This window comes from Mytilus edulis, chromosome 11 (assembly GCF_963676685.1).
Source record: "Mytilus edulis chromosome 11, xbMytEdul2.2, whole genome shotgun sequence".
Classification (NCBI taxonomy): domain Eukaryota; kingdom Metazoa; phylum Mollusca; class Bivalvia; order Mytilida; family Mytilidae; genus Mytilus; species Mytilus edulis.
In genome coordinates, this window is record NC_092354.1 from 15,956,985 (window position 1) to 15,975,287 (window position 18,303).

The following is an 18,303-nucleotide window of genomic DNA, read 5'->3' on the forward strand; positions in this document are numbered from 1 at the left end:
TCAGTCAAGGAATGTTGTATCAATTTGTCATATAATTTAACTATTTATACCGAACCTCTGCGGGACTTAAGATTTTGTTGTGTTTTGGCCGATGTTCGGTTTTATCAGGTCCACAACGCATACAATTTGATATGACGGTGCTTCAGAACATGTTTGGTTTATACAGGTTTTCGGTTTATGCAGGATTCGGTTTAGTCACTTTAATACCATTTAAATATCAATATATTAGTTATAAAAATGAATTCAGTTGCTAAAATAACATGCAGTTGTTATACTCGTTACTAATTAGCCAATCATTCTATCGATTAACTATTGACAATTTGTGCAACGATCCTATATTATTTAATTGCATGAGCTGTAAATCAGATAATTTAAACTGATTCTAGCAAGTTAACATATTAAGTTCGGACTATTTTATGAATAAAAATACTAAAGTAAGGAATGGAGTTGAAAGCGAAAAATATTATTATTTTTCTTTTATTTAAACACGTTATGCTACAGTGTGAATGTTTACTTCAAGAATATTGTGACGCTGACGATGAGGATTGTCAACATTCAAATAATGATTTGAAAATTGGTCAATTAAAACATGGTAAAAGTCAACACATGAACATTCTCCGTCGAATCCGAAACAAAAGTCTAGTGGAATGTGCAAAGGAGTGCTTATTGACGTCACAATGCAAGGCTATTAATTATAGAAAGAATTGGAAGCTTTGTGACGCACTAGGTGAAAGGCCCGATGGCGAAGCTATCCAGGATGAATCGGGATCAGTTTACAGTGATATATCGACCTGGTCGAAGGTAATGTCAATTTTCTTACCAATTTTAGCCTGAATTAATCGAGTAAACCCAACTGTAGGATTTTATAGAGCACCTAGGGTCACTTTGCGTTCTGACAGGGTTCGTGTAACTAAGTCCGTCGCTAGCTCTAACAGTCTTGGTTGAGTTTTTATCTTATTGGTTGAGGACTTTATAAGCTCTTCATCTTCGTACTTTATGTGGCCTTTTATAACAGTTTTGATTCGAGCGTCACTGATGAGTCTTTTGTAGACGAAACGAACGTCTGGCGTAAATATAAAAATTTACTCCTGGTATCTATGATGAGTTTATTATATATATATATTTGGTATAATTTTCAGACTTATATATATATATATATATATATATATATATATATATATAAGTACGTCTGAGTCAGTGACAACTCTACAACAGATGTATCCATCGGATCGCCATCAATGATGGTGATACATGGCTGTGTACATAATGTATATACAACTCGTCTAAACATCAACCCAACAATGTTAGATCTATTATTATTTTCTGTGACTGTATATTACATTGATTTGTAGGATCCTTTACTATAGATAATTTAGCTGATCTGTAACAATAACATCTTCATGCCTTATATATCATGTACTGCAGTACGCCGCTAGATTAAAACTGACGAGGAAAGGTAACACACGGCCAGCGAAAGCTCTTTTATTGAGAGCCCAGGTGGTCGTATGGTCTAGCGGGACGGCTGCAGTGCAGGCGATTTGGTGTCACGATATCACAGTAGCATGGGTTCGAATCCCGGCGAGGGAAGAACCAAAAATTTGCGAAAGCAAATTTACAGATCTAACATTGTTGGGTTGATGTTTAGACGAGTTGTATATATATATTTGCATGAAACTTACTATCACTCAATTTTGCTGCTCTAGTAGTGGTATAAACGGATAAATAACCATTGCTTTCTTTTTTCGGACTTCTCTTCGATCACCATTTCATCCTGAAACAGAAAGTTTTGATTTTTCAATCACAACCATATAAAAATTTAATTTGATTAAAAGTAAAATTACATTATTAGCCCATGAATAGGTTAATTAAAAACAATAAAGGTATTTCATATTTTATTTGCAAAGTAAACAGTAAAAAACAATGTTATTCACACTGTTAAAATTTTTAAAAAAATGGTCAATTTAAACATAAGTTATATATGATCCATAAACCGTACTCCTGGCGGCCAACCAAGGATAATAGAACGCCTAACACCACAGTGCGTACAGCTGGTCATTATAAGATACTTAAAAACAACAACAAAGATTACTACAAAAGCATTTATAGGAATGAAAATACAAATACTTGTTTTTACTCGTTCATTCTTTGTGTCACAAACGGCGTTCCATACTTTTTTTATTTTTGACGTAACCTCCCTATGAAATGTCGTTTTTTCAGTGAAAAGCGTTGGTAAACAGTTATTATACATTTAAAACAATTTCCAAGACTAGGAAACATGATTTATTGTAATAAATCAATGTAAAAAATGATGGAATTGAAAATGACAAGTGAAGGGGGAATACGGCAAAATAATGCTACTGGGGGGAAACAAATACTTTTTTAAAGATTCAAAACATGATAAATGTATTTATGTTTATACATTTATTATAATAGTCAAGCGTTACTCACCAGTTTTAAGTTCCACTGGGTCAAATCCAAGTCAAAAACAAATGCCGCTTGTTGACATATTGTAGTTGCAGTGTACAAGTTATTTCCCTTTTGACGTATGGCGCGCATTACGTTGCATGAAATTCAGTAGAATTTTACCTTTTTAATTCTCATAAATTATACAACTTTGCCGTGGTCCGATTTTTGCCGATTTTTGATATGTTAATAATATAGTTGTAATCTTCATTTTTCATGAAAAAATAATTCTGTTGCAATTTGTTTGAGGTTAAACCCCAGATTCTCTGGACTAATATATAGATTTATATATATACATTAGATAAATCCGTTTGTGTATATATTCTTGGTGGAGGATAAAAACTACTTCCAATAAGTGGGTGTGTGCCTAAATTGGCAGAAGTTAGAGGCATACAGATACAAATCTCTTTTTACATAACATTTCTATAATTTATAGTTTTACTCCTTATTATTTTCATGTCTGTGCACATCGGAGTAATTCTTTTCATGATTGAAACAACGTCTGCATTTGAAAATAATGTACATAAAATATAACAAAAGTGTATGCATTAAATAATCTTGCCTGATTCTATGGCTCCAGAACTTTTATTTTAATACCATAACATCTGTTTATTGAACATAACCGGCCAAACTTGACTTTATTCCGGACTTATACTCGTATAAGTAACAAAATAGAGGTGACATGTTGTGCAGTTTCTGCTTACCCTTTCGGGCTTCTGAGATCACACAAGTTTTATATGGGGTTCATGTTTGTATATGAACTATCGTTAATTGTTTCTGATTGTTTACTAATGGCACTGACAGTTTGCTTTCGACTTACAAGTTGAAATGTCCTTTTGATATTTTATGCCTATATTGTAGGTAAAATAATTTGGATCGAGACATTGTCCTAACAAAGAATTCTAAATACTTTTTAAACGCTGCTGCATAGTTAATTTTGTTTAAATTGAAATCGATTTCAATTGTAATAACTGGTAATTTCAAAATAATCTAAAACAATATCGTTGAATTTGGCGACGTTTCTCCCCTGGGAAATTTTCATAAAATTCATATTGATAAAAAATTGATTTGGTTATTCAAAATTTTGAAAAATATATAGTATGTAGGAAGACATGACAGCGCAATGTTTTTAATCTTTCCGCCTCATGACTTTGTTAGAGCGGTATCTGCATAAGGAGCACACTCCTGTATACGTCCGTAAAGTGTGTTCATGCACAAGCATACCGTATCAAATTAACTGAGATATGAAAACACAATACGATGTAAAAGAGGATATAATATTGCTGAGAAACGGAAAATTGATTAATTGGAAAGTTTATGTCGTCCCGTTTGTCATATATTTTAGTATGAAGCCGTCGTTTACAATTTGATTTTTTATAGAATAATTCTAACATTATACTAATTTCCCACGTATTTTTATATTTTACCAACCAATGTTTTATCTTAAAATTTCAAATTCGTTTTTATAAGTTCACATGACCCGAAGGGCCAAGTGAGCTTTTCTCATCACTTTGCGTCCGGCGTCCGTCGTCGTCGTCGTCCGTCGTTAGCTTTTACAAAAATCTTCTCCTCTGAAACTACTGTGCCAAATTAAACCAAACTTGGCCAAAATCATCATTGGGGTATCTAGTTCAAAAATGTGTCTGGTGACCCGGCCAACCAACCAAGATGGCCGCCATGGCTAAAAATAGAGCATAGGGGTAAAATATAGATTTTGGCTTATAACTCTAAAACCAAAGCATTTAGAGCAATTCGGACGAGGATAAAATTGTTTATCAGGTAAAGATCTATCTGCCCTGAAATATTCAGACAAATCAAATCACCCGTTGTTGGGTTGCTGCCCCTGAATTGGCAATTTGAAGGAAAATATACTGTTTTGGCTATTATCTTGAATATTATTACAGATAGAGATACAGTATAAACTTCCATTATGTTCAACGAAGTAAGATCTACAAATAAGGTAATATGACTAAAATGGTCAGTTGACCCCTTAAGGAATTAATGCCCTTTGTAGTAATTTTTTACCAATTTTTCGTAATTTTTTCTAATCTTTTACAAAAATCTTCTCCTCTAAAACTACCGGTCAAAATTTAACCTTACCTGGCTATTATTATCATTGAGGTATATAGTTTATAAAATGTGTGCGGTGATCCTGCCACCCAACCAAGATGGCCGCCATGGCTAAAAATAGACCATATGAGTAAAATGTAGATTTTGGCTTATAACTCTCAAACCAAAGCATTAAAAGCAATTCAGACATAGGGGTTAAATTGTTTTGCAAGTCAAGATCTATCTTTTTAAATTTTCAGATGAATCCGACAACTGGTTGTTGGGTTGCTGCCCCTGAATTGGAAATTTTGCTTTTTTTTGTTATAATCTTGAATATTATTATAGATAGAGATAAACTGTAAACAGCAATTATGTTCAGCAAAGTAAGATCAACAAACTAGTCAACATGACAAAAAAGGTCAGTTGACCCCTTAAGGAGTTATTGCCCTTTATAGTCAATTTTTGATAATTTTGTAAATTTTGTAAATGTTTGTAAATTTTAACAAAATATTTTCCTCTGTAACTAATGGGCCAAGTTCATTATAAATTAAGATGATAAAAAGCAAGAATGTTCAGTAAAGTTAGATCTACAAACACATCAGCATCATCAAAACACAATTTTGCCATGAATCCATCTGTGTCCTTCGTTTGATATGCACAAAGACCAAGGAGAGCGAAACAGGCTCTTAAGAGCCTCTAGTTAAAATTCTGGCAAGTATTGTTCACATGAAGGCGCTATAAAACCAGCAAAAACGGATGGACGAACAGACACCTATTATTTCTATATTCCTTGCAAAGCGTCACCCGTGTGATGATAAATCATTTACAAAAACGAATTTTGTGTACTTGTTTTATTTAAGGCGAATAATGCTGAACTACTAAATGGTTTTTTTTATGATGTTATTTGAATTGGTGAATGGATAATTGTTTCAGTATTCTAAGAACATTAAAAACTTACTTAAGGACACTGTACTATTTGTTTTGTCTAATAAAATAACATAAAAACACGTGAAGTACACTGAACCTCTTTTTAAAGTGTACACCACATTAATTTCTATAGTTTACAATAAGTCTAATGGTCGAAGGACAAAATCGTGTCTATAAGTGAAAAGACTTAAAGACAAGGCACATTCAAAATTATTTGAAAGAAAATTTTTACATGTCCTGCTTACTTTAGGTATATTCCATATTTAAACTATGAAAGCAACTGAAATTTTTGAAGTCACGTTTCCTATAGATTGACATAGGAAACATAATAAATAATAAATGATAATGAATGATTTACAAACCTATATATCTCAATGCATCATTTCCTGTTTAAAGGAAAAAAAACGCAGAAAAGTATTGATTGTTTAAAGTATAAAAAAAGAGATGTGGTATGATTACCAATGAGACAACTGTCCACAAGAGACCAAAATGACACAGACATTAACAACTTTAGGTCACCGTACGGCCTTCAGCAATGAGCAAAGCCCATACATTATAGTCAGCTATAAAAGGCCCCGATAAGACACTGTAAAACAATTCAAACGAGAAAACTAACGGCCTTATTTTGATATATAAAAAAAGAAAGTACACGGATGCCCCACTCGCACTATCCTTTTCAATGTTCCATGGACCGTAAAATTGGGTAATTATCTAATTTGGCATTAAAATTAGAAAGATCAATTCATAAGCAACAAGTGTACTAAGTTTCAAGTTGATTGGAATTCAGCTTCATCAAAAACTACCTTGACCAAAAACTATAACCTGGACGGACGAACGGAACCACAGACGGACGGACGGACGGACGGACGAACGGAGCCACAGACCAGAAAACATAATGCCCCTCTACTATCGTAGATGGGGCATACAAATGAACCAAAAACAAAGGTGCAATACATAAACAAACGACATCCACTGAATTACAGTCTCCTGACTTGGGACAGGCACATACATAAATAATGTGGCGGGGTTAAAAATGTTATCGGGTCCCAACCCTCCCCTAACCTGGGACAGTGGTATAACAGTACAACATAAGAATGAACTATAAAGGCATTTTTGCGGCGAGTTAATTTCGCAATTTTCAATTTTACTTGAAGTAGTAAAATAAGGTATAATCTAAGTTTTACATATTCGCGACGATATATATCAGCGTTATTTCTCTACTGGAGAAAGTCAATCGCTCGCAAAATATGTTGGTTAACAGCACATAATTGATGCTCTTAAAAAAGATAGATAAAAACCCTGCCACTCTGTTTATGTCCGATTTTTTTTTATATCGATCTGATGAATTAAACATATTTTCAGCTTATTATTATAGTTTGTTCTTATGTTGTACTGTCAAACCATTGTTCAAGATTACGAAAAGGAATGAACACACATACATTTGTTTAACCCCACAACATTCGTCATGTGCCTGTATCAGATCAGAAGTATGTAGTTCAGTGATTGTCGTTAATTCATGTCTGTTATATGTGCCCGATGATTTTTTTCGTATTAAAGAAAAAGGCAATAGTGAGTCGTAATTGAATAACTTCATATTTTTTATGTCGGGGCCATTTATACGGTTTGGTTTTTTTCCTATTGTTGGAGGCTATATGGTTGCTTTTGTTAGCTAACATATTCTTTATGTAGTCTTTGGTATATAGTCTTATTGGCATACATACCTCATCTCATTTTTTTTTTACGAATCATGATATCAATATTTCAGTAAACTAAATTATGCTCATGATGATAAAACGTTAGTATGTTTCGTCCGGATTTTAAATGATGACAAATTTGGATATTTTTTTCTTTTTTCTTAAATTACTACATTTAAAATAAAGGTCACCAACCACGACAGAACCGTCCTCTTCACAAATTATTGTAATAATGTTGCGGTCGAAACAAAAATTTTAGACATGTCTAGTTTATCTCGCTTTTCCAGTCGAAATTATCATAGAGTTAAATAACTTGTTTAATTCGTTGTTCCAGTCAAAAATCACATCCGCATACAACTGGTTTCTCGTTCATTCTGAGTTACTGTATGAATGTGGTGGTGATCAGAGTATAATTACCACAAGTATTCCTTAATTTGCTATTAAATCAATAACCCTTTGCAGCTTATTTGATTTATTACATGTATTTCAGGCTCTTGCAGGCAAATGTGCAGATTATAATTGTGCCAATGGGAAGAAATGTATTATAAAGACAAATGGAGTCCCGTCGTGTAAACATGCATGTGAGTACAGTTCAAATAAGCAGTCTGCGAAAAAAAATGATTCTAAATGAAAAAAAAGTAAAAATAAAACCCATTCACAAAAACTTCGCAGGATTGTTAGTACGAAAGAATACTTTTATGTTCACAGAATGCACCTAAATATTTACCTTTCCTTAACTCATCATATATAGATACCAGGATTGAATTTTTATAATTAAGACAGACGCGCTTAGTCGACAAAAGACTCATCAGTGACGCTTAAAAAAAAGGTGCAAATCCAAAAACGTAAAAAAAAACATTGCTAACTACACCAATCTGTTAACAGTAATTAAAACTCAATGACTGGAATTTTTGGCGTTAATTTTTACTATCCTTTTTCCGTCAAGATAAATAAAATGAAGTTATTATTCAAATTTGACTGTCGGAAACATGTTATCACTTGTTAATCTAAAATACTTGAAATACACGAAATATAGTCTTTTGTAGACGAAAATCGCGTCAGGAACAAATACAAAATTTCAATCCCGATTACTACGATGAGTTTTTTTTTTATCTTTTGATTTTTACGATGTCTTTAAATCACAGATTGTAAAGATAAACCACCTGAAACACCGTTTGCTGTTTCCACTGAGACGTTCGGGGTCTATGCTAATTTGGAAGCAGGCAACCAGTATAAATGCATTAACAATTCCTATGATCTGGTTGGAAAACCTTTTGTTATTTGTGACAAAAAATCTAAAAAGTGGAAGATATTATTTTGCTGCGTGGAAAAACGTAAGTATTATGGCTCATTGAAGTAAAGCAGGATATATTGTCTTATCGGGACCTTTTATAGCCGACTATGCGGTATGGGCTTTGCTAATTGTTGAAGGCCGTTAGGTGATCTATAGTTGTTAATGTCTGTTTCATATTGGTCTTTTGTGGATAGTTGTCTCATTGGCAATCATACCACATCTTCTTTTTTATAGACAGTTGTTTAAGTTATAATTATGGCAGTGAAATTAGTTATAGATTTTGCTAGTTTCGGAATAGTATTTGAATGTATTCGTCTGTATCCTTAGTTCTTCGGTGGGAGGTTGCCTCAATTGCATAAATACCATATTTGTTATATACGATCATACCATACATGTTTTTATGTCGTGTAAGTGTTCAATATTTGTTGTTAATTTTTTGTCCGTTGTATAAAAATAATAGAGTAGCTAAAACAAACAAAAAACGATCGCCAAAGACATTTCTAAACAAAACGTCGCTAGGCAAATGGAAAAATAAAAGTTCAAACACATCAAACGAAAAGATACTAACTGTCATATTCCTCAATTAGTACAGGCATGATTTTATGTAGACTTGGTGGATTAATCCTGGTTTTAATAGCAAGCTAAAACTCAGTTGCATGACAGTCGCATTATATTGACAACTATGTATGAACAAAGCAAACAGACAATATAGGTAAAAATGTCAAAAATAGGGATAAAGCAGTCAACATTGTATTATAGTCATTATTTTATCCATATATCTTACAGCATACAGACCACGTTACTGTAGCGACTTACCACGTCATTGTGATTCTGGAACTTACAAGATTTATCCTGGAAATTCAACTGGTTTCAATATATATTGTGACAACCGGAAAGCATGGTGGAACGTATGTAATTTAAAAACAAAAAATCAATTTAGTTCGTCCTGAATATGCATGAAATTTTTGCCACTGGACGTTAAACAACCAACAATCAATCCATCAATTTAGTAATTGTAATAATACTGCTCTAACCAACACAGTTTTGCATATAGTATAGAATATAAAAAAGAAAATGTGGTATGATTGCCAATGAGACAACTATCCACAAAAGACCAAAATGACACAGACATTAGTAACTATAGGTCACCCGACGGCCTTCAACAATGAGCAAAGCCCATACCGCATAGTCAGCTATAAAAAGCCCCGATAAGACAATGTAAAACAATTCAAACGAGAACATATATGTAAAACCTATCCTGTCTCGGTGCTTTTAGGCATTTTTCACATGAAAAACATACTGTCCACATTCAATGTGATAGTCTATTAGACTTAAAGGTAAAAAGATCCCATTGAAAATAACAAAAGATTATAATTTAATATACAGTTGGGTGCAGACCAAGCACAACATAAAGAAATGTGCTTCAACACCGGGTGCACTTATTTCAATTCTTATTTATAATTCGTGTTTACTGGTAAACGCACGTTTACTATGATTATGTTAACGTGGTCAAAATGGAAATCTTTAATGTTTACTAGTTGTCAGTTTAGTATCTTTACCTGTACGTGCACTAAGAAAAAACAGGTTCACTCTTCTCGTTAACATTTTGTGGAAATTATAAATATTCATTAATTCCTTGTTAGAATTAGTTTTATTACTAAGTCTGAATAAAACACTACTCTTTTTTCTAAAGTACTTTCTTTCAGATTCTCATGAGTTATGTTATTGATGATGTTCTTTTATTTTCAATGGCTTATTTATATGATGCAAATGATTAATAAATAAAGAAGTCGCTAAAACATGTGTTTTAAAAAAGAACATTGGTAAATAAGAAACTGCAAAACTTCAAAAATAAAGTTTCATATGTTAAGAACAATATGTTTGTGGTAGATTTAACTAGGCAGTGCTTCTTGACATGAAATGAAACTGTCAACCTAAAATTGTTCTATATAATTGTTTTCAGACAATATACTCATTTCAAATTTGTACTAGTCTATGGTTCACAACATTCATATACACGATGCATAATATTATTCTATTAAAAATTCATGTTCTCCAATTTGACTGATATCTGCATTAACGGTTCAAAAGTTTCATGAATGTCTTGTCAATGAAGAAGTCACAAAAAAATACACATATTACAGGTAATACAGCGACGGACAGATGGATCTGTCGATTTTTACAGAAACTGGACGGAGTATGAGGAGGGTTTTGGAGATTTGAATACCGAGTTCTGGCTAGGTAACACAACTCTATATCTATATATATTCACATTTTAGTCACAAACTGTGGATTGATTTATTTTCGTGGGCACCAATTTTCTTGGACGCCCATTTTCGTGGATTGAGAAAAAATAGTATATACGTGGATATTTCACTTCCTGATTTTGGCAAAGTCTGCGTATATTTCTATTCAAAAATAATAATTCGTTGAACAATTAAATTCGTGGTTCCCTTGTAACCACGAAATCCACGAAAATTAGTATCCGACGAAAATTAATGAATCCACAGTCTTCATGAATGATTAATTTGAAAAATGCCTTAATTTTATAGCTTGGTATTGTTTTAATTTAATTGGTTATCATATAATTTTAGATGTCTGAAAACTAATTTTACAGAAGAGAAGTGAAAGATACAATAGCGAATTTCAAAATAATAAGTCGAAAATAAGACTAAAAAGTAAAAAGACAAACAGACAAACAATATAACATGGAAAACACCTTTTGATTTATAATGGTTGAAACAACATTCTTTTTAGGGAAGTTCGGCAAAATTGGTTTTGCATATATAATTATCTGAACTTGGAAGAATGTTATTTAATCCCTGGTAATTGATGGTAAAAGTGGAGACTTTTTATTGAGTAAAGATAAATAATTGTTCAGATTTTCGAATATCTATTACAAAGAAGGGACGAAAGATCACAGAGGTACAGCCAAACTCATAAATTGAACATAAAATGACAACGACATGGCTTAAAAATAAAAAGACGAACAGACAAATAATAGTACAGAAGACACAATATAGAAAACTAAAGACTAAGCAACCCTAATCCAACCAAAAACTTTGAATTCAGGTGCTCCGGAAGGGTAAGCAGATCCTGTTCCACATGTACAATACCACTTAACCAACAACAACAATATATTGTAAAAAACTTACTCTATACACAATTTTTTTGAGACCTTGTACTTTGATCATTAGATCGAGTTGAACTTTTGCGCTTTTGACCATTTATAAGACGTATAATTATGTTTGGAACATATCGCAAAATTTTATCTTTGAATTTAGCATGCTGACCTTAAGATTGTTGTTATTACTTACTGCTTTTTAACTTTGACTATATTTACTATGTTAACACTAAGTTGATAAACACAGTTTCGTGTCACACCCCTGTAGTTATCGCCATTTAAATGAATTGTCGTTGATGATTTTCTGTAAGCTGTTCATATAATGTAAAATCCACACACAATTATTTTTTTTATCAGAAGACAGAAATTAATTAATTCATATGTTGCATAACTTTCATAAACCTTTTTTTTTTTTTAAAGCTTTCCAGTATCTTAAATGACATATGTAATCAGTCTTCAAAGAACCAATCAAACTTTCTATGACAACACCTTTTTCAACCTTTTTCATGTCATATTATTTTGACAAGTTTTTAAAATTTTAGGGAACAGACTGATCAGCCAACTTACTTTATCCGGAAAATACCTACTTCGAGTCCGAATGAAAAATCAAGAACAAGGATGGAAGAATGCGACTTACAATGGATTCATTATTGGTAATGCAACAACTGGTTACAAATTCCAGGTGACAAACTTCAGAGGCGGTGATGCAGGTAAATTTGAGATATATTTTAGCTGAAGGAACTAAAACTGCAACCAACTTATTTTTGTGGATCTTTATAATTAAAATTTACTCCTTTCTAACCGACTAATAGGCAATTCCTTTTCGACTATCTCTGTATATTGCCTGGTGTAAGATCAAAGTGTAACCAATTTTTCGCGACTATCTATATTCGCCTTATTTTTCTTCTGGCGAACTTCGCGAAAATAAATAGCTCGCAAATATTAGATGATTTACGGTAATAAATATATGGTGAACGTGATTAAGTGAGTTCATTGATTGAGTTATGGAGTGCTGTTATATAATGACATATTATGGATGTACTAAGGTCAGATTTAGGAATTTTTATTAAATGTTTGCACTCCTTGGTAAATTTAACTATGACACAGGGTAAAATATTTTGCCCAATAACACCCATTTTTGTTTTCATATAAGACTTAAAAAGGTAATTTACCGAAATTTAAGCAGATTCTAGATATCTTTTTCGGGTATAACAATAAACAAAAATACTCATATGTACAACTTGTATTGAGGTCTGAGTTGGTTTTTGTTTGCCCTGTGTTGAAGGCCTCACTGTGACTTTGAGAATTAGAACAGTAAAAATTGTGTTGTTCCTTTTCTTATTGTGTGTTTTTTGCTGTGAATGTTCTAATTTTGTGTCATGAGTGTATAACCCATATTTTTTTGGTTTTTCTTAATTAAATATAAACTGTCCGAACAATATCAATCATAACTATAAAATGAAAAAATAAACATTAACCCACAGATGTGTATGTCCTTTTTCCAAATTGATCAAGTTTTGACACCGCTTAGAATGAAAACTTCACAACTAACTCTACTAGTCCACTTCTACTGTTACAGATGCAACAATCAAATAGAACCATGTCATAAATATGACCGTAACGATATATATGTGGTAGTATATTAGTAGCAATATGTTTTGGGATGTTCAGTTTTGGAATGCTCTTCAACTTTGTACTTGTTTGGCTTCATAAGTATTTTAATATAAGCGTCACTGATGAGTGTTATGTAGACGAAACTCACGTCTGGCGTATTAAGACAATAACAATCAAAACCAAGGAGTAAACAAAGACTCACAAAACCAAAGGACATTTACATCAACAGTTATAAATAATAATTAAGAAACAACACGAACTCCACTAAAAACCGGGAGTTAAATCAGGTGCTCCAGAAGGGTAAGTATTTCCTGCACCGTATACGGCACCTAATTATAATCCTTGTACCTTTGATAACTATTTAGGTCTTCAAATACTTCTGATCTGTAAATGTACCAGTTTATTTCCTTAATTGAGATATGTTTTGAAACATACTAACGTAGATAGCTGGAGATGCTTATTCCGTCCGACATGAGCGTTCAATTGTCGATTTCCTAATCATGTCCTCTTTTCTTCCAATGTAACCTGATTTATCACCGGACTTGTACCTACTAGAAAACACGACAGGTAACAAATGTGTAGCAGGATCCATTCACCCTTCAAATGCACCGTTCATGTTTGTGTGTCGTGTTGTTCAGTCTATAGTTTGGATGTATTGTTTTGTAAACTGTTGGTTGTCTTTTCGTCGTATTGTGGTTTTTTTTATAGCATTGTTAGTTTATTTTTGACATATGAGTATGAATAGCCCTTTGGTATCTTTTGCTTCCCTTTTGCATCAACCTGCATATATGTGCATCTCCCGCTATATATGCATAACCCACCATGCACTTCCACATTTGGTCAGCATGTCACTATTTTTTTGTAGGACACCAGGTTGAAGTACAGGGGAAAAGGTCATTTTTTTAAATATGAGTGCGCGAAAACAATTATACAATGTATAAATTGAGTAAAAACATGGCAACAATTACAAGATTCTTTCTTAATACAGTAACGAATAAAACGAATGATACTCATATTAAACATTTTAAAGAATATCTAATCCTAAAAACAACCATAATAAACCTATTTATATCATATATAAAATAAGACTTTAAATGACATTTCACCCAATTTCACTATTTTCCAGCCAAAATTTTGGGTTTAAGGCAAAATATTTGTTTTCCCTTATCAGTGACCTATGTTTTTTCTTTGCTAATTCTTTGAAGCAATATTTCAGCTTTATATATTACAGGTTGGACCAAGTGTCATAGAACATTTTTTTAATATTCTGATAAAAATATGTAAATACCTCTATTTTCCCTATCCTTTCATTGAAAAACGGTCCCTTTTACATATCTCTTTAAAAGTAGTTTTTGGCTTAAATGGTCCGGGACCCCCCTTTTTTCAACCAATTTGATTTACTCTCTATAAAGATTAAAATAACAAAAAGTACGACATTTCTGACAGAAACTTCGAATAGACCCGAGTCACCTTAACAGTATATTCTACTTACAGTGGGTAGACTAATAATTCGAAATGAGAAGATGTGGTATGAGAACCAACGAGACAACTCGCCATTCAAGTCACATTTTGTAAAAGAATACCATTATAGGTCAACGTACAATCTTCAACACGGAGCCTTAGCTCACACCGAACAGCAATCTATGAAGGACCCCAAAACTTACTAATGTAAAGCCATTCAAAACGTGGAAAACGGTCTAATCTTTATTAAAAAAAAAGAGAAACGAGAAACACTTATGAACAACATCAACAAACGACAATTACTGAGCATCAGGTTCCTTCTAATTGATTGTTCGAAAATAATGGAATTAATTGCATGCTCATATTAATGATTTCGAATCTGTTCCAAGTTTTGATTATTCTTCCCTATATACCACACCTCATTATTTCATTAAGACAAATATTCCCATAACTAATTCAAAAAGCATATAAAAAGTCAAAATGCAAATATATGTGCTCTTACTCTTTTATGTCATTTTTGTAACAACAAACAAAAGAATTATATCAATTGAACTTTCATTACTACAAGTAAATGAACTTTACTTTAACAAATGAGAAAATGCATGTAGGCATTCAACGAAATATTGGAACAACCAAATATAATGATAAGTTTAAAAAGACAAAATATACCAATAAATAAAGGCAACAGTAGTATACCGCTGTTCAAAACTCATAATTCCATGGACAAAAAACAAAATCGGGGTAAAAAACTAAAACTGAGGGAAACGCATCAAATATAAGAGGAGAACAACGACACAACATTAAAATGTAACACACACAGAAACGGACTAAGCATTAGACAAAATCCTATGAGAATAACAAATATAACATAAAAACGAAAAACATAAATTTGGGATAGATAAGTACCGTGACACGTCTTATAGTCATGTGAATTCACACTCAAAAATAAGAGAAAACAAACGACACTACACACCAATAATACACTTCATCATGATGATTATCAAAATAGATCATTAAATTATGTATTGACAATAACTCCGGATACACAAGCTGTATACTAGTATTTAAACATACGAACAAGCTGAAGCCCACCTTTGGATGTGGAATTTTCTCGCTACGCTGAAGACCCATTGGCGTGCGCTCAGCTGGTTTTGTCCTCTTTTATAAGTTGTTATCTCTTTCACACACTATCCGTTTCCATTCTATATTCTACTATTTAATGGTTGGTAATGAACTGAATATTTTTGAATTGTTTAGCAGTTTTGATTGTGTATATTATCTAGACCGGAATACTAACAGTTCTTGGTTAGTGCAATGCCTGTTGATGAAACCCTAACCATTAAAAGTTATATTATGACTTGACCTCTGACATTATTTATACGATTTCAAACCTTATGGCTTGCATAAAAATCTCTATAATAATAAATTTATTGTTCCAGGGGACAGTATTTCCAGTGGTGAGCCAAACTTAATCAACAATGGAATGAAGTTTAGTACTTACGACAGAGATAACGATAATCATGCGTCAGATAACTGCGCAGAGAAATACAAAGGAGCTTGGTGGTTCAATAACTGTTATGTGTCTCATCTAAACGGCGAGTACGATCAAAAATTAGAACATCCATTCGGAATACAGTGGGAAACATTTCCCGGAACCGTTAGTTCCAGTATTATGGAAATCAGGAGGACAGGTTGAACTAAACAGAATTTAGAGATAACTGTATTATATTTAAAGCTTGGCCTTCGTAAAACGTAGATTTTCCTTTCGCCAAATAAGTTTACCAAGATAAAAGGATACTTGCGACAGTAAACTCAAGTTTTACGAAGGCCAAGCTTAAAATACAATTCAGGTATCTCCATTCTAATGCATCATATTGAAATAAATACCATTTACCAAGTATTTTCATTTTTGGCGAAAAATGACATAAATGAAAAAGTCCGCAAAACTGTTGCATTGTCTTTAGCAATTAAACAATGTGAAGTCATATGCATACTCACGATGTCAAACATAAAAACACCAGACGTATGTTTACCTTTCGTTTGCTTCAGAATTGTTTCAAAGTTGACAAAAAAAAACCAATTTTGATGCTCAAAATGTGGCTTTCAATTTTTATTTTGTGAGAAATTCCATACCAAAAAAAATCAGGATTCAAAATGATGCCTTTATTAGTTACGGACTGAAATTTACCCCTTCAAAATATTTGTCAACGTGCAATGAAAATTATCGTTACAAACGAATAACATTAGAATACACAAATATATATGTACTAAAGTATTTTTAATTAATAAGTGAGTGAGTGTATATCGGTTAACAGTATGTCTATATTTTAAATAATTTACTGTACTTTTACCGTAATTTTTTTTTATTATTTATTGTTTAATCAAGACTATAGTAGCATATTGATAGTGTAAGATTTATTTGCTAACCACGTCGGAGTACCTGCGATCATCTCCAGTTTTCTTATTTGTGTTGTTTAATATTCCGTATTGTGATTTGTGTATTATTGTTGTTTATCTATCTGTTTGTCTTTTCCTTTTTAAATCCATGGTTGTCAGTTCGCTTTATACTTATTGGCTTGAATGTCCGTTTTGGTATCACTTGCCTCTATCTTTCAGGAATACCACAGGAACTAATTGTGATAATAGTTAGAAAGATAATCTTCAGTACCAATTTATTCTTTCTTTATATAATGGTTTAAATCCTTTAAGATTTTTTTTATTAACACTGCATATATTAGCTTCTTGTCTAAACCCTCCTTTTTTGTAACTTATTTTAATTTTATCATGAGTAGTTGGACGGGTTATGACTATCGTTCAAGAAAACCACATTTCAACTTGTCCGTAATCATATTTGGGTGCAGGTTTGATACTTTTTATAACATAAGTTTCTGTTTGAAGAAAGTGTGGACATATCATGGCTATGTCTTTCCATAACGAATTGTTTTTCATGTTTTTGCACCTACCGCAATAGCCTAGTAATATAGTGTTTTCCATGTCAGTCTACCTGTCATCTTCATTTCCACCTGAGCTTACCCGATAATAAATTTTAGTCTGCCTCCCCTTCTTTCCCTTTTATACATGCTAGACTTGGTCGAGACAAATAATGGTTTGAATAACAGTTGTTTTTTTTTTTAATTTATTTGGGATACGCAGGGAATTAGTAGTCATGTCCAGTGTCAAAGTATCAATTTTTAATGTAAAAGAAGTTTGTGAAAATGTAAACCTACCCCAAAAAAGTAATTATTCTGTCCAGCGAAATATTTTGAAACTTATGTGTATATAGTCAGTAAATTCAATACTATCGGTTATATTTATGTGTGTGTCACTTTTATTGTAAACGTTATTCATATATTTGATTTTAAATTAGATTCATTTCTTTTCTATATTATTTCGTTTACAATGTGCTTTCCAAATTCAATTATACCACAACCAATTGACAAAGAAATACTTAAATTATTACTTTGAGGATTACTTATTGTGTTTTCTTCTCTTCGAACATGTATTTTTATATAACGTTTACGATTAAACATTTCTATCTAAAAAAATCACGGAATTTTATTTCTGTTTTGAAATGAATGCTTAAAGGACGCTGGTTTTCCCGTTTGAATGGTTTTTCATTAGTATTGTTGGAGCCCTTTATAGCTTGTTGCTCAGTTTGAGCCAAGGCTCCATATCGA

General features: G+C 32.4%; 1 protein-coding gene across 1 annotated transcript; it reads left to right on the forward strand.

Annotated features, from left to right (window-relative positions):
• The first annotated feature begins 364 nt into the window (after positions 1–364).
• Positions 365–16,651, forward strand: LOC139495208 (uncharacterized). The gene is made up of 7 exons (XM_071283422.1): positions 365–801; positions 7,624–7,714; positions 8,279–8,467; positions 9,214–9,335; positions 10,572–10,668; positions 12,094–12,261; positions 16,066–16,651. Exons 1-7 carry the CDS (start codon positions 442–444, stop codon positions 16,320–16,322), a joined length of 1,284 nt encoding a protein of 427 aa, XP_071139523.1. The 5' UTR covers positions 365–441; the 3' UTR covers positions 16,323–16,651.
• Positions 16,652–18,303: the final 1,652 nt, after the last annotated feature.